General features: G+C 35.8%; 1 protein-coding gene across 5 annotated transcripts in view; it reads left to right on the top strand.

Annotated features, from left to right (window-relative positions):
- Positions 1–26256, top strand: part of MAP3K20 (mitogen-activated protein kinase kinase kinase 20) — a 201551-nt gene that overhangs the window by 113982 nt on the left and 61313 nt on the right. For 4 of the 5 annotated variants that reach the window (XR_008998261.1, XM_036876928.2, XM_036876926.2 and 1 more), the window contains exons 4-8: positions 8079–8180; positions 12148–12213; positions 15491–15519; positions 15643–15780; positions 22909–22995. Coding sequence is in view for 4 of the 5 variants with exons in the window: in XM_036876928.2 (XP_036732823.2) it covers positions 8079–8180; positions 12148–12213; positions 15491–15519; positions 15643–15780; positions 22909–22995 (422 nt within the window). In the remaining variant the exon portion in view is untranslated. Of the gene's footprint in view, positions 1–8078; positions 8181–8969; positions 10552–12147; positions 12214–15490; positions 15520–15642; positions 15781–22908; positions 22996–26256 lie in introns of those variants that run through there. The other variant, XM_057503903.1, reaches the window with a different exon arrangement.

The raw sequence follows: 26256 nt of genomic DNA, 5'->3' as shown, positions 1-26256 counted from the left end.
ATAAAACTGACAAACCTTTAGCTAGATTGACCAAGAAAAAGAAAGAGAATATACAAATTAGCAAAACCAGGAATGAAAGAGAGGACAGTACTATGGCCTTTACAGAAGATTAAAAAGAATTATAAGGGAATGTTATGACCAATTTAATGTCAACAAATTAGACAATTTAGATGCAGTGAACAAATTTCTAAAAAGATACAAATTATCAAAACTGACTCAAAGAAACAGTAAATCTGAACAACCTATATAGTAATTAATTTGAATTGGTAATTAAAAATGTTTCCATAATGAAAATGCCAGACCCAGATTATTTTACTGGTGAATTCTGTTAAATGTTTATAGATAACACCAGTCCTTTCCACTCTTTATCAGGAAATAGAGGAGGAAGGAATTCTGTGAGGCCAGTATTATCCTAATACCAAAGCCAGGCAAATAAGAAAACTATAGATTAATATCCCTCATGAACATAGATGCAGAAATATTTAGCCATATATTAGCAAACTGAATCCAGCCACCCATAAACAGGATTATAAACTATGACCAAATGGAATTTATCCCAGAGATGGAAGATTGGTTTACCATCTGAAATCAGTTCATGTAAGGCACCATAATAGATAATAGAGTAATAGAGAAAAACCTTTTGGCATACTGTAGCACTCATTTATAATAAGAAATTTCAACAAGCTAGGAATATAAGGAAATATTTGCAACCTGATAAATAACATCTACAAAACCCCACAGCTAATATACTTAATGATGAAAAATTGAATTTTTCCCCTAAAATTGGGAACAAGGCAGTGAGGTTCTGCTCTTGTCACATCTATTCAACATTGTACTCGGTGTTATAACCAACACAGTCAGGCAAGAAAAAGAAAATAAAACACATCCAGATTTGAAAGAAACAAAGCTGTCTTATATGACAAGATCCTGTATGTAGAAATCCCCAAGGAATCCACAAAAATCTAAAGCTTATAAACATGTTTAGCAAGGTCACAAGGTTCAAGATCAGTACACAAAGATCAATTGTATTTCTATATATTGGGAATGAACAGTCTAAAAATGAAATCAAGAAACAATTCTATCATAGTAATATCAAAAAAGAATAAAATAGAAGGGGAACCCTCCTACACTGCTGGTGGGAATGTAAGCTAATTCAACTATTGTGGAAAGCAATATGGAGGTTCCTCAAAAAACTAAAAATACAAATACTATTTGACCTGGGAATCCCACTCCTAGGAATTTACCCAAAGAATATAATTTCTCAGATTCAAAAAGACATGTGCACCCCTATGTTTATTGCAGCACTATTTACAATAGCTAAGATATGTAAGCAACCTAAGTGTCCATCAGTAGATGAATGGATAAGGAAGAGGTGGTACATATACACAATGGAATATTACGCAGCCATAAGAAAAAAACAGATCCTACCATTCGCAACAACATGGATGGAGCTAGACGGTATTATGCTCAGTGAAATAAGCCAAGCAGAGAAGGACAAGTACCAAATGATTTCACTCATATGTGGAGTATAAGAACAAAGGAAAACTGAAGTAACAAAACAGCAGCAGACTCACAGAACCCAAAAATGGACTAACAGTTACCAAAGGGAAAGGAACTGGGGACGATGGGTGGGAAGGGAGGGATAAGGGGTGGGGAAAAAGAAAGGGGGCATTACAATTAGCATGTATAGTGCGTGGGGGGCACGGGGAGGGCTGCGCAACACAGAGAAGACAAGTAGTGATTTTACAGCATCTTACTACGCTGATGAACAGTGACTGTGAAGGGGTATGTGGGGGGGACTTGGTGAAGGGGGGAACCTAGTAAACATAATGTTCTTCCTGTAATTGTAGATTAATGATACCAAAATAAAATAAATAAATAAAACTAGTCCAAAGAGCATTTGAGAAGCTAGTAATACATATGCTATATATAAATAAATATTGGATAAATTAGGGAAAAAAAAAAGAGGTGGTACATATACACAATGGAATACTACTCAGCCATAAGAAAGAAACAAATTCTGCAATTTGCAACAGCATGGATAGAGCAATTCTCAAACACCAGCAGGGTGTTGGAGAACTTAACTCAATTCTAGTGCTATCTGCCCGGAGACAGCACCAGATTTCCAGGTGAAGGGCTCCGTCCTACAAGACTGCCTCCACCCCCGACTCCAGACACCAGTTGCAAGCCCCAGGCTTCTGTCCTACTAGCTACAGATTGGAGGTTCCCATGATCTCTCCCTTAGGTTCAATTAATTTGCTAGAGCAGCTCACAGAACTCAGGAAAACACTTATCTTTACCAGTTTACTAAAGGATACAAGTTAACAGCCAGATAAAGAGAGACATAGGGCAAGGTCCCCAGTAAAGGGGCTTCTATCCTCGTAGGGCTTGTGGCCTGGCTCCATGGCACGTGAAGGCAGTCTGGTTCCCCAAGCATAGAAGCTCTCTCCGACCAAGAAGCAGGATTCAACTGAGCCAAGCAGGCAAGGCAGAGCGCACAACAGAGTGGAGAGAGAGCAGAGCTCTTCTCTTAGGTTTTTGCGAGGGCTTCATTGCATAGTCATGATTGACTAAATTATTGACCATTGGCTGATACAACCTCCAGCTCCCACCTTTGGTCCGGGGTCCAAAAGTCTCTCATTAATATGACAAAACACCCAGTTCACCTTTAAGACTCCGCAGTCTTTTCAGGAATTGTGGATGAAGACCATATATACTTGGGAAAAATACATTTGGTCATAAAAATGATCAAATATGTATTTCTTACAACTTATATCATACTGTCTGTGAGAAAATATAAACATAAATCTGATAAAGGACTTGCATCAAGAACAAGTAAGGAATTCTTAAAACTCAATATTAATTAAGCAACCCAATTTTAGAATGGTGAAATGACTTCAGTTGACATTTTGGCTAAGAATATATACAAGGGGTAATAGGCATGTAAAAAGATGTTCAATATGTAAAACAAATACTAACAGATCTAAAGGGAGAAATAGACTGCAACTCAATAGTATTAGGGGACTTTAAAATACCATTTACATCAATGGACAGATCATCCAGGCAGAATATAAATAAGGAAACAGAGGCACTGAACAACACATTAGATCAGATGGATTTAACAGATACATACTGAACATTCCACCCCAAAACAACAGGATACACGTATTTCTCAATTGCACATGGAGCATTCTCCAAAATATATCACATACTAGGCCACAAAAAGAACCTCAATAAATTCAAAAAGATTGAAATTGTATGAAGCAACTTCTCAAACCACAATGACAGGAAACAAATTACACAAAGAAAAAAAACCCTACAAACGTGTGGAGGCTAAACAGTATGCTTCTAAATAATCAATGGATCAATGAGAAAATCAAAGTAGAAATCAAGCAATACAAATGAAAACAAAAATACAAGAGTTCAAAATTTGTGGGATACCACGAAAGTAGTTCAAAGTGCAACACAGGCCAACCTCAAGGAACAAGAACAATCCCAAATAAACAGTCTAATCTTACAACTAAAGAAACTTGAAAAAGAAGAACAAATGAAACCCAAAGTTAGTAGGAGTGACATAATAAAGATCAGACCAGAAATAAATAAAAAGTAAAACAATAAAAATAGTCAATGAAGCCAAGAGCTGATTCTTTGAGAAGATGAGCAAAATAGACCAAGCCCTAGCCAGACCTATCAAGACAAAAAAAGAGAGAGGACACAGATAAACAAAACCAGAAAAGAAAAAGGAATAGTCACAACTGACACTGCAAAAATATAAAGAATTAGTAGAGAATCCTATGAAAAATTATATCCAACCTAGAAGAAAAGGACAAATTCCTAGAAAAGTACAACCTTCCAAGACTGATCCAGGAAGAAACAGAAAATTTGAACAGAACAATTACCAGTAACAAAATTGAATTATTAATGAAAAAACTCCCAACAAACAAAGTCCAGGATCTGGACTTTATCTTCTTCAGCTGAATTCTGCAAAACACTTAAAGAAGAACTAATACCCATCCTTCTTAAAAGTATTCCAAAAGTAGAAGAGGAGGAAATACTTCTAAATTCATTCTATGAGATCAACACCATTCTAATACTGAAACCAGACAAGGACACTACAAAAAAGAAAAATATAGATGAATATCCCTGATGAACATAGATGTAACAATCCTCAATAAAATATTAGCAAACCAAATTAAAGAATACATCAAAAGGATTATCCATCACAACCAAGTGGGATTTATTCTTGGGATGCAAGGATGGTACAATATTCCTAAATCAATCAGTCTGATACACCACATTAACAAAAAGAAGGGTAAAAAACCACCCTTTTTATGATCATCTCAATAGATGTTCAAAAAGCATTTGACAAAATTCAACATCCATTCATGATAAAACTCCCAACAAAATGGATATAGAGGGTACATACCTCAACATAATAAAGGCCATATACAACAAACCCACGGCTAACATCATACTTAATAAAGGCTGAAAGCTTTTCCTCCAAGATCAGGGACAAGACAAGATGTCCACATTCACCACTCTTATTCAACCTAGTACTGAAGGTCCTAGCCACAAAAATCAGGCAAGATAAAAAAAACATCCAAATTGGTAATGAAGAAGTAAAACTGTCATTATTTGTAGATGATATAATACCATATATAGAAAACCCTAAAGACTCCACCAAAAAACTATTAGAACTAATAACTGGATTCAGCGAAGTCACAGATACAAATTAGTACAAAGAAATCTTGTATTCTAATATACTAACAACAATACTAACAAGAATGAAAAATCAGGAAAACAATTCCATTCACAATTGCATCAAAAAGAATAATACCTAGGAATAAATCTAACCAAGGAGGTGAAAGACCTGTACTCTGAAAACTATAAGACACTCATGAAAGAAATTAAGAATACACAAATAAATGGAAATCTATCCCATATTCATGGATAGGAAGGATTAATATTGTCAGAATGGCCATCCCTTCCAAAGCACTTTACAGATTCAGTGCAATCTCTATCAAAATGCCAATGACATTTTTCAATGAACTAAAGCTAATAATCCCAAAATTCGTATGGAACCACAAAAGACCCTGAGTAGCCAAAGCAATCCTAAGAAAGAAGAACAAAGCTGGGAGGATTACACTCGCTGACTTCAAGGTATACTACAAAGCTACGGTAATCAAAACCATGTGGTACGCACAAGAGCAGACCAGTAGATCAATGGAAAAGAATAGAGAGCCCACACATATATGGTCAATTAATATATAACAAAGGAGCCATGAATGATAAAATAGGGGAAATGCAGTCTCTTCAATAACTGGTGTTGGGAAAACTGGACAGCTACATGCAAGAGAATGAGTTACTGACTAACTCCATATGCAAAAGTAAATTCAAAATGGATCATAGACCTGAATATAAGACATGAAACCATATAACTCTTAGAAGAAAACACATGCAAAAATCTCTTGAACATAAGCATGAGCAATTTTTTCCTGGACACATCTCCTCAGGCAGTAGAAGCAAAAGCAAAGATAAACAAGTGAGACTACATCAAACTAAAAAGCACTGTACAGCAAAAGACACCATCAGCAGAACAAAAAGGCAACCTACAGTGTGGGAGAATATATTCATAAACAATTTATCCAATAAGGGGTTAACATCCAAAATATATAAAGAATGCATACAACTCAACACCAAAAAAAAAAATAATAATAATAACCCAATTAAAAAATGAGCAGAGGACCTGAACAGACATTTCTCCAAAAAAGAAATAGAGATGGCCAACAGGCACATGAAAAGATGCTCCACATCACTAATTATCAGGGAAATGCAAATCAAAACCACAATGAGATACCACCTCACACCAGTTAATCACCACCATCCAAAGACAAGAAATAACAAGTGTTGGCCAGGATGTGGAGAAAAGGGAACCCTCCTACACTGTTGGTGGGAATATTAATTGGTGCAGCCATTGTGGAAAGCAGTATGGAGGTTCCTCAAAAAACTAAAAACAGAAATACCATACAACCTAGTAATTGTACTTCTGGGAATTTACCTGAAGATAACAAAATCCCTGATTTGAAAATATCCCTATGTTTATTGCTGCATTATTCACAATATGGAGGCAACTAAGTGGCCATGAATAGATAAATGGATAAAGAAGAAGTGGTACATGTACACAATGGAATATTGTTCAGCCATAAAAAACAAAGTCATCTTGCCATTTGCAACAACATGGATCGACCTAGAGGGTATTACGCTAAGTGAAATAAACCATGCAGAGAAAGACAAATACTATGTGATCTCACTTATTTGTGAAATCTAAAAACAAATCAAAACAAAATGGACAAAATAGTAGTAGACTCATAGACACTGAGAAGTGACTGGTAGTTACCATGGGGGAGGGGTTGGGGTTGGTTAGTGGGGAGAGTGAGTGGGATAAAAGAGCACAAAAATTCTCAATCATAATATAAGTTGGTCACAGGGATTGTAGTACAACATGGAGCTAATACAGCCAATGATTCTGTAATGTCTTCCTGTGTGACAGATAGCAACACACTAGTACGGGTGAAGGTTTAATAATATGGATAATTGTTGAACCACTGTGTTGTGTATACTTGAAACCAATAAAATATTGTATATCAACTATACTTCAATAAAAAATATATAAATAAATAAGTTTTAAGAAAGAAGTGGTACATATACACAGTGGAATTCAGCTATAAAAAAGAAGGAAATCCTGCCATTTGTGACAGTATGGATACACCTAGAGGGTATTATGCTTAGTAAAATAAGCCAGACAGAGAAAGACAAATACCATATGATTTCACTTACTTGTGGAATCTAAAAACAGAAGGAAAAAGAAAAAATGGTCCATGTCATTAGTCACTAGGAAAATGCTAATTAAAATATGAGATACCACTAAACTTATAACCACTAACATGGCTCTAATCAAAAACATAGAAAATACCAACTATTGGTGAGGATGTGGAGAAACTGAAACCCTCATAGATTGCTGGTGAGAATATAAAATAGTTCAGCCTTTCTGGAAAACAATTTGACAATTTCTTAAAAAGTTAAACTTATAAACTTACTATGTTACCCAGCAGTTCCATTTCTAGGAATCTAGCCATGAGAAATGAAAACATATTTCCTTGCAAAGGCATGTACACAGATGTTCATAGGAGCATTATTTATAGTAGCCAAAACTAGAAACAATTCAAATTTCTAACAGTGAAGGAATAAACCAAAACAGGAAGTCCATACAATGGAATATTATTCAGCAATAAAAAAGAATGAAGTACTAATACATGCTACAACATGAATGAGTCTTGGACACGTATCTGAAGAGAAAGGTGTCAGACACAAAGGCCACATGTTATATGATTCCATTTATATGAAATATCCAGAAAGGCACATTTGTAGAATGAGAAGACATCATAAGCTGGAGTTGAGAGTAGTGTTTAACTGTAAGTGGGCTCAAGGGAACAGTTTGGGATGATGGAAAGGTTCTAAAATTGTATTGATGGTTCCCCAATTCTATAAATTTGTTTTAAAAATCATCAAATTGTGTATTTATAGTACATAGTTATATCTCAAAACCTTTTGTAAAGGAATTTTCACAACCAAGAAAGGCGTTTTATGCTTAAATTTTGAGGGCTCTTCTAAACCCTGATGCAACAAGGATTGATTTGTTTACATTGTCACATAAACCCTCTGACTTACGTGTTTAATCTTACCTGACTCACAAGAATAATAATCTTTAAAGAAATACCTATTTACATGCCTGCCTTTGTTTCAAACACATTCTTCCAACACCTTTTTGTGTTTCTTAGTTCTACATAAATGGCTTTGGATTTCATCTTCAGCTGAAGTTTTGCTATTCATTCTGTTAGTGGTCTTGTCTTTGACATATTTCTTACCAGGATGATACAAACTTTTAAATGGAACAATTTTTATATGCTTTTAATGTCTCTGGTTAAATTCTTAAATACACTTACCAATGGAAATGTAAAGTCTTATTTCTGAAATGCAGCCCGGTTTTACTTGTATGTTTATCTTTCCTTTAAAAATAGAATATGCTTCTCTGGGATCACTCTATGATTACATTAATAGCAACAGGAGTGAAGAGATGGACATGGATCACATTATGACCTGGGCCACTGATGTAGCTAAAGGTAATAATGCTTCATATATTCTTGTAGAATTGGTAGAGACTATTCCCATCCTGGCATGGTGACTTCAGTTAGATTTGTTCTTCTGTGTCTTTAAATGTTCTCCCTTTTTCAGACCAAAAGCAGCAAGAAGTCTGCAACTTACTGTATAGATAATATTTTAGGTCATTTCCTTTCCACTCTTGCATTCCTTTTCTCTCTTTCGTTTTTCTTTCCCTAAAACTAAGGCCCAACAAAATCAGTGGCTCAAAAGCAGGCATTCTTGACACACTTTGTGACACTGAAATCGACCAGTTTGTTTGACCTTTTAGATGGAAAGCTCATAATACTGTTGATCTAAAGGTCTCCTTAGAATTAATATCCAGAAAACATGATTTATTGTAGGATTAGTTCTACTCATTTTGTATACATAATAATATGTTAAAAATAGTAGCCACTTACAAAAACAAAGTTTTATTTGTCCTGCCATGTAAAAGCAATTCAGAATTTATTTTATATTTAATGTAAACTTGGAAATCACCCTTGGAAATGAAATATTTTTTAATACACAAAGTCCCTAAACAAGATGCCCAGTTCTTTTTCTCTCATAAATTCCTGTATGGACTAATGCTTTTTAAAGCAATTTAAATTCCATTTATTTTTATCTTTTTTCCCCATTTTCTAACTGATCATTTATGAGTTTTATTTATAGCTGTCTAAGTTGCTTTGGAAACAACTTAATCTAAATAATGAACATTTGTTCATTAATAGTTACATTTGTATTCTAGCAACCCCTAGAAGGTAAGTTTGTCCAAATATTACTTTTGCAATTAACTCCTTTGCATTTTGCTACTCCGGTCTCTACAGGCATCTCTTTACAAAGAAATTGAAAGGATATTTAGCACTCAATAAGGAGAGCAACTCATACTTTGCTTCCACTGAGAAGTCACACAGTGACTTTCAAATGTAGTCGTCTTTCCTTTGGAGAGTTATCTTGTCTCTGTTCTAAGTTTCATCAGCACCTGCCAAATTCTTCAAATAGGGAGAGTGAATTTTTTAAGTTTATACTAAATGCTGCTGTTGAGAGATACTTCATTACCTTATAAGACTAATAAGCTCTATATTTTGGATGGTGTACTTAGGGCTTTGGCTGTGTTAATTAACTTAATTGTGTATTCATTCATCAGCTGTTTCAAATCAGCCTTAAAATTTCACATTCTTCAAGGCATTTTCATGTAACATCATAGTCATTACTCTGCATGTCAATACAACACAGGGACCACTTGTTTGTAAGCAGGGTGATGTGCTGTTATTGGGAACTGCCTGAAGCATTGTGAAAATACTTAACATAAATGTAAACATATACAAGCAACTTTGACTTAAAGCACTTTACCTTACAGACATCTGCATTTAGGGTGCTTAGCCAATTACACCCATGTTATTACTTAATGGCACTTAGGATTAGATAGACAACAAACAAGTCAGCTGATATCAGTCACTCATCTTCCTGTTGTGCACCCTCTACTTAAGCTTCCCTGGCCCCCAAGCCTGTAAACTGTGTCCCTCCTGACCCGTTCTCCTGCAAGAGTCTCTGTCTGAGGAATGAGCCCCTTAGCTCCAGCTCAGTCATTCCTGGGGTTTGTCAAGACTAATTGCACTCTGATCAGAAGGACAAAGAAGAGAAGGAACAGGACTAAGTAGCAAACTGGAACTAGGGATGGGGAGAATTGGGAGTAGACCATGGGACAGTGTCCAGAGCTACAAGGTAATAAAATCACCTTTTTGTGGCTGGTGAATTGATTTGAAAAGCAAATTCTAATGTGCTTGGCCTTAGATGAGAAGAGTGAGGCAGAGAAGAGACTTGTTTGTTTATAGTCATCAGTAATACTTAATATTTAAAATGACCTATACAAAGAAAAAGAAATCAATGCTGTTAGAATGATTTCAGCCTTCTCTGGTAAAGCCATGTGCAGAACTTGGAGATTAAATAGGAAGGCTTGATTTTTGTTGATTCTGTTTCAAATTCAGCTACATACCTTTCTGCCCATTATTGAAGCCACTGAAGCAACAAGATGTTGGGAAATCAAAGAATGAATAATTCATTTCAAAATAAGTTGATTCATGAATTTTGACATAAGCATTGCTTGACATCACTGCTGAGAGAATACTTCCTCAAAGCCAAAAAAGCTGCTTTTCTTTCTGGGTGGAAAGGGAAGGGAAGGGCAGACCAGCAAGTTTATCTGAAATGGCTGCAAGTCAGTCAACAGCATGTAAAAGGAGCCACTGAAGCAGGTGCACCCAGCTCCAGTCTCACTGTAGTCACCACTGGATCCAGATCTCCCCCGGATGACCTGTCAGATCTTTTAGGAAACCCTGAGTCTTAAAACCAATGAAGGTATTTTTCAGCCTTTTGAACTATTTGCAATAAAAATTAGGCAAAATTATAGATGGCTCTATAAAAATATAGAATTTCATATGAGTGTACTATGATTATATACACTAAATATTCTGTGAAAGTATGCTATAGACAGATAATTTATAGTACTTTTTTTCATATCTGCCATAGGGAAGAAAAGTGCCTATATTTAATACTTGAGTGTAGTTTCTTTAAATCCTTACTTGCCAAAAAGTATAAAAATTGTCTAGCTCTGCCTCTATAGTAATTAAATTCTACCTGAAAAGTTATTCAGGAATTTGATTGATAAAGCCAGAGAGAGGTAACTATGAAATTCAGTCATAAAAATTAGTAAGTTATCCAAGTTGTAGCTACTCAATTGTCACAGTTTGTAGTATGTAGAACTTCATATTAGAAGAAAGATTTCCTTTATTCCAATTACATCTTGTTTAAGATCATTTAAATTACTAATATTTGTTAACTTGACTCTTTTCTGTAATATCCTTATGTGGCAGGAGTTTATATGTTTTTATTTTCTTTGTTCTTTTATGATTCTTCAATATATAATAATCAGAATAATAGAAAAATAATCATTTTAAAAATTAACCTTGTAAAATTGATATTTTCTATGTACTTAAAAAAAGGAACCAAAGCCTTGTTTAAATTATGTTTAATAGATAGTTCATTAACAGAAGGAGCCTGTTTTTGATTTGGGTCAAGGGGCTATTTCTCCCATTATTTAGAAAAGACAACTTGTGAAATAAAGGGAGAGAAAATATTTCAGTAGAAAATGTTCTTTTTCTTTATTCTAAGGCTGCAGGCAAAACATAAATATAGAAAAAGGGCAATGAACATGTTAAGGAGATAACTGAAATACGTCTTTTAAAGTATAATTTTTTTGTTCAAAAATAATGAAACTCTACTTAGTTTATGTACATCCAGTTTACTGGAGTAACTTGATTTACATTCTATATACGTTGGAGAGAATTTTGGAGTGCGTTAATATAGATTACCTGAAAGATTTATCCATGTAAAAAGAAAAAGTATTTTGTAACTAACTGTATATTTTTCGATCTGAGGATCATAACCGTTACCAACCTCAACTAATGAATCTGACCAGTTCTCCCCACCCTGCCCTGCCTCCTTTCCAGGGGCTTACTGGAGGGAATACTGAGAAAGTAAGCCCAGCTGCAGCTGCATGACTGCAGACATCCAAATGCAAACCAAGCACCTGCTCAGAGCCTTGGCTCTTTGGGAAGTGGTATTCACTACCTTAGTCACTGGAGCACTTCTTCAGTTGTAACTGCTATTTCTGTGCAGACTCCAGAAAATTAAGGTGCCCTTTTTACGTATTGTAAGAAGTTAGCTTTGCCCACAACCAAATTCAAATTTCTAAGAGAGTAAAGCACATAAATTTTCCTTAGCATTAAATTTTCCTAATGTAGACATACCTTGTCTATTTCATCAATCATGTGTGAACAGAACACATATATTTTAGTTTCTGCAATTGAATGCTTTGCAAAGATATGAAAAGTAATACCAATGCAGTATTAAAAAATGGTATTAATAGGCCTTTCTTCCTTCTTGCATGAAAAGGAATGCACTATTTACATATGGAGGCTCCTGTCAAGGTGATTCACAGAGATCTCAAGTCAAGAAATGGTAACGTAGTCATGTTTTCATTGTACCTAATGTATTAAAAGTACATACACCTGTGTATAGAAATAAGCATCATGCTTTCCGTATCTTTTGGAACCTGCTGTTTTGACTCACCACTGATACCATGAAAATCTTTTCCACTGTTAATGAATGTCAAAATTCTCCATAGTATTTCAAGAAGATGCATAGTATTCTGCTGTATGAATAGCACAGAAATATGGACAGTTGGTTTGTTTACATTTTTTCTAGGATGAAAAAGGTTGAGCTTAATACATTTCAGCAAAATTTTTCAATACATCCTTAATTATTTCTCTAGAATCATTTTCTGAAAGAGAACTCTTTCGTAGTCTGTAGTCATTTATTTCTAGTCTCCTGTTTTTAGATGGTTCTCTGTACTAACACTTTTGAGTTTTGTTCTTACTACTTCTGAATTCTTTGGTGTAAATTTTTGTTTGTCATATTACCTGGAGTAGTATGTAAAAATGATCAGCACATTTAGGAGTCTGAAAAGTTAAGGCTTTCTTTTTCTTCTTTCTCTTCTTCTGTACTCTTTAAAGTTTGTTTATGGTCCCGTCTTCTATAATTTGGAGATTGAGCATTTTAAAATGACTTGCAGGATTAGAAATTACCTTCAGGTAGGAGTGTTAACAGAATGCTTCTTCGATTGCATCACTTGCAAGTTAATAGGAACGGGCAGTGGGATTATTTAGCTAGCCAGCAGCAGCTAAAGTAGACATCAGAGTATGCTACTTAAAAAACTATCTTCCTGTCAATTCATTTACATGCTTTAATTATTTACATGCTTTCTAAGTGATTCTTCTAAGAAAGGAGGAGGAGAGCCATTTATTTGTAAAAAATCTTAAATTACTGTGGTTAAAATGGGTATTTTGTAGTAATTGTAGTAATAATGCAATCCTTAGAATGGGTAGTCACGGTAAGCACAGGAAGAGGAGGGAATGGACCAGCTGCCTTTGCTTACATGTCAGGACTGGGAGTTTTGTGGGGGTAGAGAAAGGGAAGTTAGGGGCAGCTGCCATTCATCAGTAGTCTAGGTTGGACCACCAGCTTGACACCACCAGTCAACTCTGGCTGATTGTTCTGCCTTTTTTCTAGGTCATCACTTACCATTGGCTCTTCGTAGACATGCTTCCTGGAGCTAAACACATCTGATACAGCTGGCTAACAGGAGATAATCTAAAACCTGTCAGAGTTTTATGACTTTGTGAATTTTCAGTTTATGCTCAGAATTTCAATCTAAACAATTTATTTGATTTCTCTCCTTTTTATCTGCTTTATCAGTATATCCTAAATTTCGCAAGAGGAGAATGATTAAATTATGGGTTTATCCATGTTGTCCTGGAAACTAAATAACAATGGAGACTGTTCCCATTTTACAGAATTACAACTTACGTAGTTACTTGATGAGAAAACACATACACATTGAAACAATATAGACCTAACTTTCAGCAATTTTTTTTTCTGGGATGGGGAATAACAAGACTTTTGTTTTCTATGTTAATACATTTTTAAATGTTAGATTTTTTTAATATAAATGAGCACTTATTAATCTAATACTGAGAAAAAAGTAGATGTATTTTTTTAAATAACTGAATATAGTATTAACAATATTTACATTTTTAATTGAAAAAGTTTATAGGTTATTATATATAGTATCACATTTACCTTAGGCTATTTCTATATATTAGATCATGCAAATTATTTTCCCCACTTATCAAGGTCGTTAGAAGCAGCTGATAAGCATTGATCATCCACCATGTTTAAGGCACCTTTTGGCTTACAAAAGAAATGCCAGAAACAGTTCTTCATGGTTCTGTCCTTGGCCTCCTCTTCACCCACTCCCATGAAGACCACATCTACATATTAACATTTCCAAACAGATCTCATCTTCAGAGCTATATATCTAACTGCAATTGGACATGGCCACATAGGTATTTTGAGTGACTCTAAAATGTATCCAAATCTGTATTTTCATCTTCTCTCTGTCCCCTAAAAAGTTATTCCTGCACTCCCTTTCTCAGTGAGTGGTAATACCAGTTGTCTGAGCCAGAAATTCGATTAAAAGGAATCAAAGTTTGATCCCAGAGCTCCTGTTCTAACCATTATGCTGTATTGCCTCTTTGCTTGGTTTCATCCTTGGGTCCTCCTGCCTCTCCCCACATATCTAGTTATTCAAGCCCAGTGAATTCTGTGCCCAAGTGTTTTCTGACCCTGTCCAATTCTCTCCTGGCCTTCACCACACAGCCTTCTAGGTGTGCTCATCACTCTTGGACTACAACTTGTGTGTACGATGATCTCCTTGCTTCCAGTTCTCCTCCTCTCTAATACACTCTCCCCTCTGCGCATTTGACCATTTTCATTTCTCCACTTAAAATTGTTCATTGGCTTTCCATTTCTCACAAAAACGCTTCTGGACTTGGCCCCCACCTTCCAAAACTGTGTGCCTTTTCCTCTGCTCCTGGCTTTTGCAAGGCTCTTTCTTCTGCCTAGAAAACTCCTTTCCTTCACCAGCTCTCCTCTTTTTGGCTAATCCCAATTCGTTCTTCAGGCTTTATAACATAAGCATCATTTCTTCCAGGAAAATTCCTCTGCTTTCCTTAGACTTAGATATCCCTTGCTCTTTGGTTCCATGGCAATCTCTATGTCTCTCGTCATGGAATTTATCCCGCTTTACATGGATATTTGTTTTGTTGTCTCTCCTCTTACACTCTAAGCCCATGAGAGCTGAGACAATCTCAATCTTGCTCACCCTCCTCTTCTAGAACATAGTATATGGTCTTGCCCATTATAGGTGCTCAACAAATATTTGTTAAATGGATGAATGTACGAGTAAGTGAATGAATATATATTGTCCTTGCCTTCAAGAAAGTTACTCATCAGTTGGGAGGAAGAACCACATACACCATGAAGTGCGCTAATGGCTTCCTCAATGTCCTGTCGGTGGTCTAGAGGCAGAATCCAAGTAAAACTTTGGTTCTTCTGACCACTCTTAATCTCTACTACTACTGGACAGTGCTACTATGTTTGATTTAAGCAAATGTCCTGAAAGCCTCCTTATTTAGCAGCTTATGGGATTCGTTTTTTGTTTTTGGCTTAATATAAATTCCTTTTTGCAAAATCTTCAATGCACTAAAAACTTCAATTTTACCTTTCATAATGCCTTAAGGAAGATAGAAATTAAAGTTTATGATTTTTTTCAGTATAAAATAACTCAAATAGATGATTCTGGTAATTGATTTATGTTATTTGGTTTTTTTTTTAGTTGTCATAGCTGCTGATGGGGTATTGAAGGTAGGATTGTTTCTTTTAATTTTTTATAACCAAAATTATTGATTTCAGATGTAGGCTTTTGTGACTGATAATTCTGTTATTAGTCAATAAGGAGAAAGTTGGTACTTGTTTTTCTTTTCTCAGATCTGTGATTTTGGTGCCTCTCGGTTCCATAATCATACAACACATATGTCTTTGGTTGGAACTTTCCCGTGGATGGCTCCAGAAGTTATCCAGAGTCTCCCTGTGTCTGAAACTTGTGACACATATTCCTATGGTGTGGTGAGTTCATTTCTTGTTTTTGTTGCTAAAGGAAATACAAAAAGCAGACAATGTACTTAAGCAGGTTACAATTTAACAGTTTTAAGACAATGATGCTGTTTCTGGGGAGATGTCCAGAGCAGTGGTGATAAAGAGAATACTTCCCATTTGCTAGAATGTTTACTTTGATCACTTCTGTGCTTCTGAGTTCTCTTGTCCTGTGTTGAGAAGAAACCAATGGCACTTCAAGAAGCAAATTAGGTAGAACCTAAAATAGTGTTAGGCCTGATGTGCTTCTGTGGAGAACGTGCTTTCCTGGGTGGACATACATCTGTAGAATATTTCTGTAAGTCAGTGGAAATGTGGTCACTTGGAATAGGCCTTCATTATAAGTTGCTCAAAAACACCAATAGATCTGCCAAATGAGTTGATTAAGAGGAAATTTTTGAGTATCAACTATTAAACTGATTAGTGAGTTCCTGGAGAGAACAGAGGCAAATGTACTTAGCATTTAGCACATGGCCTTGCCCATGTCTGCTTCAAGTCCTACAAAGGAGAAGTGGCTGTCTGAGACATGAACCCAAGGTGTCATGTAAGACTCACAACAGAGCAACATAGTTGCAAGAACAGTAATAGGGGAGAGGGTGTGATGCCCAAGGAATAGAGACCACAGGAATGAATCAGTTAAAGAAGAAGCTTATAGAGAAGTTTTGAGACAAATCGTTCTTTTTTTCTTTTTAATTGAAGCATAGTTAATATACAGTCTTATACTGGATTCAAATACACAACACAGTGTTTCAACAGTTACCATAGCACAGTCCTCACCTCCACTAGTGCAGATACTGTCTGTCAACATAGGGAGATGTTACAGAATCATTGGCTGTATTATCTCCATGTTGTACTACCGTCCCTGTGACCAACTTACATTATGATTGAGAAGTTTTGTGCCCCTTTATCCCCCTCACCTTTCCCACAACCCACCCCAACCCATCCCCCATGGTAACCACCAGTCACTTCTCAGTGTCTGGGAGTCTACTGTTGTTTTGTTTCTTCTGTTTTGCTTTGTTTTTATATTCCACAAATAAGTGGAATAAGTTCTATCTGACTTAGCAGAGAAAGAAGTGGGGGCAGGGGCGGTGGGAGGGGGTGGGAGGGGAAAATGGGCATTCATTTGTTGCCCTTTTTCGAGGATAGGTTTTGTTTGTTTGTTTTTTCTCTAGGGGATAAATTTTTTAGCTCTAAAAATATGGTATATGCTTTAAAAGGTTCAAAATAATATTTGAAACACCCCGTCTTTATGTCTCATCTCCCAATCATACTGCCTCTCTATTATTATTACTACTTAACATTTTCATAATGGGTAAAGAAGTTGTTTTGACCTTAATCAACATGCCTCTATTACTGAACTTCTGTTTTCGACTGAAGATGATAGCTGATGGTGCAAGAGAAATCACCATTTTCAAGCCCATTCCTTTTCCTCTAGAGTTCACCAGTCTCAGTGTTTATTGCTGGCTTACTTAAGTTTTGGGCTTGTTTCAGTTGGCTAGCTATTTCTAAATAAATCATAATACAGCTTATATATACCAGATTCATTTAATATAATGAGATGAGTTTTGTTGGCTATTGAAAAAAATCATTTCAAGAATGAAATACATGTTTTTGGCTAAAGTCTAGAATTTTAAAGGTTGGAAGACAGCATTAGTATCAAGCCGAATATGTTATTTCCCTTAATTCTGTGTGTTTCTAAGAATGAAGGCTATACCTTATTAGAAACAGTAATCAAATAATTCTCATTGAAAAAGGGAAAAAAGCCATAAGTTCCTGAAAAGACTAGATTCTAAAACAGTTCCCCTATCTCAAAAGTTAACTACATTCTGGTAATTCTACAAATCATCTACTGGGGAGTCTGAAAAAGGGGGAGTTTATTGCAATATAAGACTTTTTGTGAGATTATTTTCTCTTATGAAGTTATGTTCCTTTATTCTTAAGCAAAAAATCTATTATGTGAGACACTGTGCTACTAGAGCAACTTAGGGTAACTTAAGTTTACTTTGCCTGTTCCTTGGAACCAGTGTCTCATTTTTTCCTGTGGAACAGGAAAACCGAACTTTTTCTGTAAAGAACCAGATAGTAAATATTGTAGACTTTGAGGGCCATTTAAAGCCTCTTTTGCATATTCTTTTGTTTTTTACAACGCTTTAAAAATGTTAAAATCACTCTGTATTCTGCAATAGCCTGTAGCAAACCTCTCTGTGTAACAAGAGGGATGGGAAGACAGCATAGCTGAAGAAGGTCATAGTATTTTAGCAAGAGACTACCATTCTCTCTTCTTTCACTTGTGTGTGTATATGGATATACATAAACATACTTACATGATTATAGTTTTTTAATTATTGTGCACCATTTACATGAGGTAGAGGATTGTTGGGGCTTATTTTAGCGCTCTACAAGTTTGTGTACAATGCTTTTGCTTTTAAAATTCTCCCCGAGTCCTGGAATTTTCCGATCTCAGAAATTTTGACCTGAAAACACAACTATGAGTTATGTATAGAGTAAACTTTTGGTTTCAATACTATTTCTTTTGTGAAAACAAATTTCACACTTCCTTCTTCCAAAATCTTGCAGTTGTGAGGAACTTGGGTGTGAAATGCATGCGCTGCTTTTCCTAGCTGAGGGAGAATCTTAGCTGCAGAAACCAAGAGTGAATCCCTTTTCACACGTAAAAGATGTTAGAAGGTGACTTGTTTACGGGTCTTAAATTTTTTTCCTGTATCTTTTTTAAATCCCTTTCACTCATTACACATTGACTCCTCATGTTAAACATAATTTGAATCAACCTTTCCAAGCTGTCAATGTTCAATTTTATTTTACTAAAAAGCTTTTCCATCAAGTAAATGTGTACTACTTTTTAGTCAGTGGGCCTGAACATTTCTCTTTATGAATTAGGTTCTCTGTTTACTCGTTTACTGACCTTGTCCTTGTTTTGTTTTAAGGGATTTAACAAGTGCTTAATAAGTCATTCTATAAAGTAATTTAACTTACAGCAAGCTTTATACGCAGTTGCTGAACATTTCCAGTGTTGCTCTATATTTACACACCAGATGTGGCTCTTCAGAACCTGTTTGCCCCAGTCACATGCTTTTGAATATCAATTTTACATTTATATCAGTCTTTTTTTAACTGGTGAAAGCAAAAATGCCTTTTCAGTGAATCTGTTTGTTTTAAAAGAGTGTCTGCTTTTTTCTATCTCACTGGAAATGCCAGTTATCCTAACCCTATCCTGTCAGCAGAATTACACTCAGAAAAGTGCATATAGGCTAATTTAATTATAAATGAGAATTCTGTTCTCAATAAACACCGTTAGTGAAAGAAAAGGTACAAGGCATGCTTTCCAGAGCTTTTTTGTTTAAACAATCACAGATTTTTTTTGTATCATTAATCTACAGTTACATGAGGAACATTATGTTTACTAGACTCCCCCTTAAACAAGTCCCCCCCACATACCCCATTACAGTCACTGTCCATCAGTGTAGTAAGATGCTGTAGAATCACTACTTTTCTTCTCTGACAATCACAGATTTTTTAAAGATGAAGAAAACATTACATAGTCTAAGTAGGTATCCCCTAAAAGAGAAGGAAAGGACAGTTGTTAAGGTAGGGGCCATGTTAATTTTCAAAGTTTGTAGTCCATGAGCTTTGTAAATGATACCTGTCTAGGAAAGCAATGTGATTATTTAGAATCTCTGATGTCCTTTTAAAAATAAGTGAGTAGCCAAGACTCATTTGTCAGTAGGAGCTTTCTTTGTATAAAATATCCCATAGTTCCTTTTTAAAAGTTGAGCCCCACGCACAGAGCAGTCACACACAGATGAATAAGACCACTAAAAAAAAGCTGTGCTTTTTTGAAACTCAGCCCCACAAGAAAAAACAATATACTTTTGCTTTACATTTTTCTATTTTCTCAAACTTGCTGTAAGCATTTAGACCCTGATTATTATCAATGTACCAAGCCTTCCCCAGCTTGATAAGCCTGTGTGCTTCTTAACACATGGAAAAACTAATAAGCATGGTACAGCCTTAAAATAAATGTGCTACAAATGCCAGGCATAGATCTTGTGATCCTTGCTTCTAAGATGGTAAACTTTGCTAGGCAGGAAATTATTTCTCACTCCGCGTTATAAGACAAGAGATTTTCCTATCCCATATGATGACTTCCCTTAAAGGAACAAGCCAGAGTGGTGGTTAATGTTATCCACAAAAAAGAAAAGGGTTAAGGAAAGCAAAAATCATTGGAAGAATAAGCCATCTGAGAATGAAGGGCTAGCCACTCTTTAAAAATAAAGTCATCCTAATAACAATGCAGAAAGAATTACCTTATTAGAACCTTCTCAGCCAAAACCAGCTTTGGAAAACAGAGTGGCTTAAGAGAGAGCATCACTGCCTCACTTGTCTGTGATCCTGTTCCAGAACATGCCCAGCTCAGGTAATGGCTTTCCATTGTTTGTAAAAGAAAAGGCAGGAAAAGTACACAGGCTTGTCCAAGTTTCTCTTCTGTAAACTGAAAATAGAAATTTTCCTTTTGAGCACAATTTCAACATGAGGATGTTTCAATACAAAATGAGTTGGGAAATATTTTTAAGATGAAAGGTCACAATCACGTTTGGCCTGCATCCCCATAACTAACATTTTCATATTCATAGGCATAGTTGAATGTATTTTTAGATCTCCAAATGACTTCCTCAACAAAGCTAGTTTTTTATGCCAAATATCATTGTGTTTAGTGCAGGAAAAACTGGTGGTATCTTGTACCAGCTACTTTTTGATACATTCCTTGGTCTGGCAAATCAATAACAGGAAATTGTGAGATGTGCTGACATAGAAAGAAGCTAAGCCCTTTGGGCCTCAGAGCCCAGTGGCTAGTGACGCCATCCCTGACAGCCTACCTCCCTGCAGTGGCCGCCTCAGCAACAGCTGAGACACAGAGAGCCAGTAAAATGAAACTCCTATTTTCCAGGGTTAGAACTCAACTTGGATCTTATTAGACTTTGGACATTTCCCAACTGAATATTTTGGAATGAAGAATGACATACATCTTTCCCGTTGTTGTTTCCCTGGTTCTTAGTGTTTGATTTTACCTCTCAAAACGCAGTCCATCTTGGTGTTGTGTGCACATGTGCAGTTACTGTGCACCAGGCCAAACTCAGAAAGGAGGGGTGCAGTGTAGGGCTGATCATCTGAACGTTTTGGGGTCTGGAGCATTTGATTTAATTGAGGCTGATTCACTATTCCCATTCTCCTTAGGAATGCCAAATCCATTCATTCACTTGCTCTTCATATCCCCTCCCTTCCCCAGCCACAGCGCCCAGCGGGTGGTGGGGGGGCGGTAATTGCACCAAGTCAAGGGGCTTCATTTCCTGCCATGCCGCCTCCCGGCCCCTGCCCTGTGCAGGCGGTGATTCGGGTGATGGCATACCTGTTCTGGTTCATGCCCTCCCTTTGCTTACAGTGTTCATGAGGACGGTCCCCTTCTGAGATGCCCCTTACCTTTCCCTAATCATTTCTGTGACTCAAATAGAATTATTCAGCAGCTCTTCTAAAGAAGTACCTTACACACTTGATTAAAAGCCCAAAGAGGCTTCAGTGAATTTTTTTTCTCCTGCTTGAGCAGCATCTGCCAATTTCCCTGATTTTCCTGCTAATTATCTTCGTATTAGCCAGAATTTATTTAACATGTTATGACTCAAATAAGACTGAGCTCTGGTTGAGGAAATAGAAACAGAGTTAAAGATTTTTAGGATTTGCTTGAATAAAGTATGTGTCCTCAATCCACATTCTTACTTAGAAATGGGTTTTTGTTTTTATAACAAGAGAAATCGAAATCACAACTGCTGAATTCATTTGCTCCTCACTTCTGCCATGGTTTCATACTTAAGAGTGCAGCATGTCACATTGTCTCTCATTTTGCTCCTTTTCCCTTCTCTAGAGTTACATGCGGTTGAGAGCTTGACCTTCAGGGTGAGAGCTCAAGTTCATATTCTAGCTCTGCCACTTGATAACTGAGTGTCTTTGGCAGGTTTATTAACATTCTTAATTAAGCCTTAGTTTCCTCATCTATAAAATGAGGATAATATAGTCCAATGGAATTAATATTAATCATGGTAACATATGTAAAAGGTTTAACAGAGTATCTGGAACATAATCAGCAAATGATAGTGGTTATTGCTCTTATTGATAAAATTATAATTGTTTTTGCACTTCATAAAGTATTGGTAGACTCAAATTTTGATGCTTGCTTGTAAAAATAGAGAAAGTAACTGAGTGTAAAAATCTCCATTACTCGGTATTTAAAAAGAACCCAAAATCATTGGTTATTATGAGCATTCCCAGCATCAATTTGCTTTCTTTGGGCATTCCAGTGCAGATTTATTAATTGTGCTGATCTTAAGGATTTCAGAAAGAAGCACACAGATAAATTCACACACACAAACACACACTCAGCCTATGTATACATACATAAAGTGTTTATTACATTTTAGAATACAGTACAATAACTTATATGCAGATGGAAGTGAATTCCTTAGGCTAACTCATTTTGAGAGAGATTTCTCTACAGCACAAAATCTGAACATGATCTACCATTATGGGATAAGTGGTTTAGTCAGTGATTTGGATTTGGGGCTCGATTTTTTTATTTACTTATTTTTTTTCGCATGAGACCATTATTGAACCTTTAAAAGTATGGTTGAATTGCCAGTTATTATCTTATAGAGAAATATATCATAGATTGATGGTGGAAAGAGTTTGACTAACAAAATATAAAATCTTAATTTGTGGCAATATGTGAGAATTCTAATAACAAATGAAACAAAGTTAAATCACTTAGGGCCACTGGTTTCATACAATTTTAAGTCTGGCTGTAGATGTTTTAATTTCTAAACCAGATTTCTTTCTTTATAAAAAAGAACAAAAAATGTATACATATAATATTTGGAAGAGGTTCTGTGCATGAATATACACCTTTTGCCCAAGTTCTGTAGATGGGGTTGGTTCTGTCTGGTATTGGATACAGTTATGTATTAGATAAAGTTTCAGTAATATACCAAAAATATAAAGTACAAGAATAAAAATTCCATTTTCTTTTTGTTCCAGGTTCTCTGGGAGATGCTAACAAGGGAGGTCCCCTTTAAAGGTTTGGAAGGATTACAAGTAGCTTGGCTTGTAGTGGAAAAAAACGAGGTAAGACTACGATTCTCCATTCAGGTGCATAGATCAGAAAACAGTATTGGGGTTTTGCAAAAGACTTTTTCATCTTCTTCAAATTGAAAGTAAGTTCACGCTTATGGAAAGATTAGCAGTAGGAGCTAACACAAAGGGTCAAAGTGATGTTATTCCTCATGAATGGACCCTTTACATCTAATTGTTGCAGCTTCACGTCGTGATGCTGTAGATCAAAAATTGTACAAGTACTGTACTAGTTTCTCAGTCCCAATTGTAAAACCTAGGGGTTTGTTCTTAGTGATGAAAGAAGCCATTGCGTCCAAGGTAGGGGAACAGTTTAACTCCATCTCCTGCGTTTAGGACATCTTTTTTACTGGCCGGGAGTTGATATATCTGTAAGAGACCTTCAGCTACTTCAACTTACCTCTCCCAGCAGGAGTCACTATAGTACAAGAAACTGTCGCTTAGATGAGAATTTCAAAAATAAAAGAAGAAAAAATAGTTTCAAAAAAGGGAAAAATTACAGTTTTGCCACCTACGTTGAACACTACATTGAAGATGAGCTCCTCGCTGGAATCGGCGAGGCAGTGGCATAGCTGTTCCCTTCCTCATGCAGAGCTTTTCCACTTCAAAAGAACTTCAGTGGCGTAAACACCGTTTGTGCTGTGTCCCCAGCCTCGCTTTTCTTCTTCCCACAAATTGAGGCTTTCAGTTAGTTGGACCTATGAGCCTACATCAGAGAACATGGTACATTCATATCAAAGGGAGCAACTACATTTTGAAAGGTTTAAAATTGTGACTGAAATGCACAGCCATGGAAATTCTCAGCATAAGGATGAAGCATCCAATAGCAAGGTATTATGAGAATTGAGATCAAGTAATGGAAGCATGCAGTTGTCTTTGCAATGCAAAACAACTTTATTTCACAAAACTTCTTCATTTCCAGATTTTATCTGTGCCCTCCACAAAAGGTAAGAGAGCAACCTTAGGATAAAATCATTTGCAAAAAGGTGAATATATAGAGATATTCTCTTTTTAATGCTTTAAAAGAATTAGATTGCTCTGTTCCCCATGTGAGTACAGGAACAATCTAGACTAATCAAAAAACCACTATTGACCAAGAGAAACCAAGTTTCTATATTTTAGATCATATAATCCAGAGTTACCTTATTAATTTGTCCTCATAAGCCATTGAGAATGGATGAAATGTTCATGACAGCTGAACTTGATGGGAGAGAGCTGCCAATTTAAGAAAAATGCAAAGGAGTTACATTTAAGAATGTGTCTTCATTGTTTCACAGGAGCTGTTCTGTTTTAATTTAATGTGGTAGTTGTTCCTGGTGTGCTGTTAGATCAGACCTCCCATACAGGAGAACTGATGTGTTCATGAAGCCAGAACCCACTTGTTACTGTTCTGTTTCTTTTGCCAGTGAGATGATTAGATGTTTGGTTCTGGGTTTACAAATGAGAGTGAAGAAAGCTATTGACCTTCTGTTGACTTGGGAGCAGACCATCAGTGTAATTTTTTCCCTCTATATCATTTCAAGATAAACTAAAAGAAAGGGTTTTGTTTTGTTTTGTTTTTAAGCTAACTGGACCCTCCAAATATATATTAAGACAGAATAATTTATTATTTGAAGTGCTATTTCATTGAAAGGATGGCAGAGAATACGTCTGAATCTAAAACACTTCCAATATTTTGGCATATCCATCAAGGATTGTTAACGCTGATGAGAAAAATGAATTCACAAGCTGCCTTTGGATAGTTGACTCAAGGGCTGGGGATGGCCCATAAATAACCTTCAGAACCCGCTCAACATGTATATAAGGAGGCTATCTCCCCCTCTCTCCCCATGGATCCCCTTAAGTAGAGTGTACTGTTTTATCCATGGTGTGATCTGATGATCAGCCAGTAAGAGATGGAGACTATTCAGACACCTCCCATACTGTATTTGTTAACTATAAGAGTAAGTTGAAATGGTGAAATAAGTTTTCTCAATTTTCAAATGAACTTAAGGAAAATTGGGTATCTTAAGGATAGTTATCCATCTATTCTTATTCATATTTGTCAAAAATATGGAAACCAAGTTTAAACGCAGTTTCTGTTGTTATCATTCAAGATGGTTGTCTTCATTTCACCCCATAAATGGAGGAACTTACTACCAAAACAAATTCTGTTCTCTAACATTTAAATAACCCTCAAGGAGTTTTCTCATTTCATAATAAAACGGAGGCTTTGACTATAATTTATAAAATTCCTTCAACATCTAATTATTTTATTTTATGTATTTTTACTTTGGAATACCTTGGGTTATTGATTTGAAAACCGAAAGCTGTATTTTTACAGGCCTCATTTAATATCTCATAAAAAATGGTATGTTTAAACTTTCTGGAAGACATTTTAAATGTGAGCTAGTCACTCTAGAATGCACCTATTTTGAAATAGTAGGTTTACCTTTTCCTTATAACTTTCTATTCTGAAATAATTACAGACTCACAGAAAGCTGCAAAACTATTACAAAGAATTTTGTATACCCTTCACCCAGCTTCCCCCCACTGGTGAGATATAAGTATGATAAAATATCAAAACAAAATTGACACAGATACATTACTCTTAACTGCTCTAGACCTTACTCGGTTTCACCATTTAGGATTGCTCTTTGCATCTGAACCCTTAATAATGAAGTAAGACCTTCAAACAATAATTTTTCCTAACATTAAATCCTATTAAAAGTAGATCCTTAAAGCACTGTTAAACTTAACAAAGCAAACAGGAATGCTTACAGAAGGCATGAATTAAGAGGGTATTACTAATAAGTTTTTTAAATTTTACAGATATGTAGATTTGCCTTTGTAATTTCCATGGAATTCACTTAGTGGTCATTCAGAATGTTCTGGCAGCATTATTTCTATATTTGAAAGTACTTAGATTCTCATATAAAATGTGTTTTGTTCTACACAGCAAAACTACTATTCTTGGGTAACATAGAAATTCTTAAAACACTTCATCCATTGTTCTTGACTGTAGAAAAAGATTAAAAACTTGACTTAAAAAATATTTTTTGCCTCTTATATAGAAAATGGTACAAAAAGGAATATGTTCTTCACAAAATGTCATGCCAACTTAACCACTAACCTAACTTAGTGGTTAGGAGGTATTTTAATTTTAAATTGGAAACTGTTTTACTTTAAAATATTTAAGTTTTAAGTAGTGTTGCAAATCCAGTGCTGATACCTGGTTATTTCAGAATGCTTTAATGCATTAGGAATGTGCACAGT

Source organism: Manis pentadactyla, chromosome 6 (genome assembly GCF_030020395.1).
Source record: "Manis pentadactyla isolate mManPen7 chromosome 6, mManPen7.hap1, whole genome shotgun sequence".
NCBI lineage: Eukaryota > Metazoa > Chordata > Mammalia > Pholidota > Manidae > Manis > Manis pentadactyla.
The sequence above is the reverse complement of the archived record's forward strand: the minus strand, read 5'-3'. Positions and strand labels throughout refer to the sequence as shown.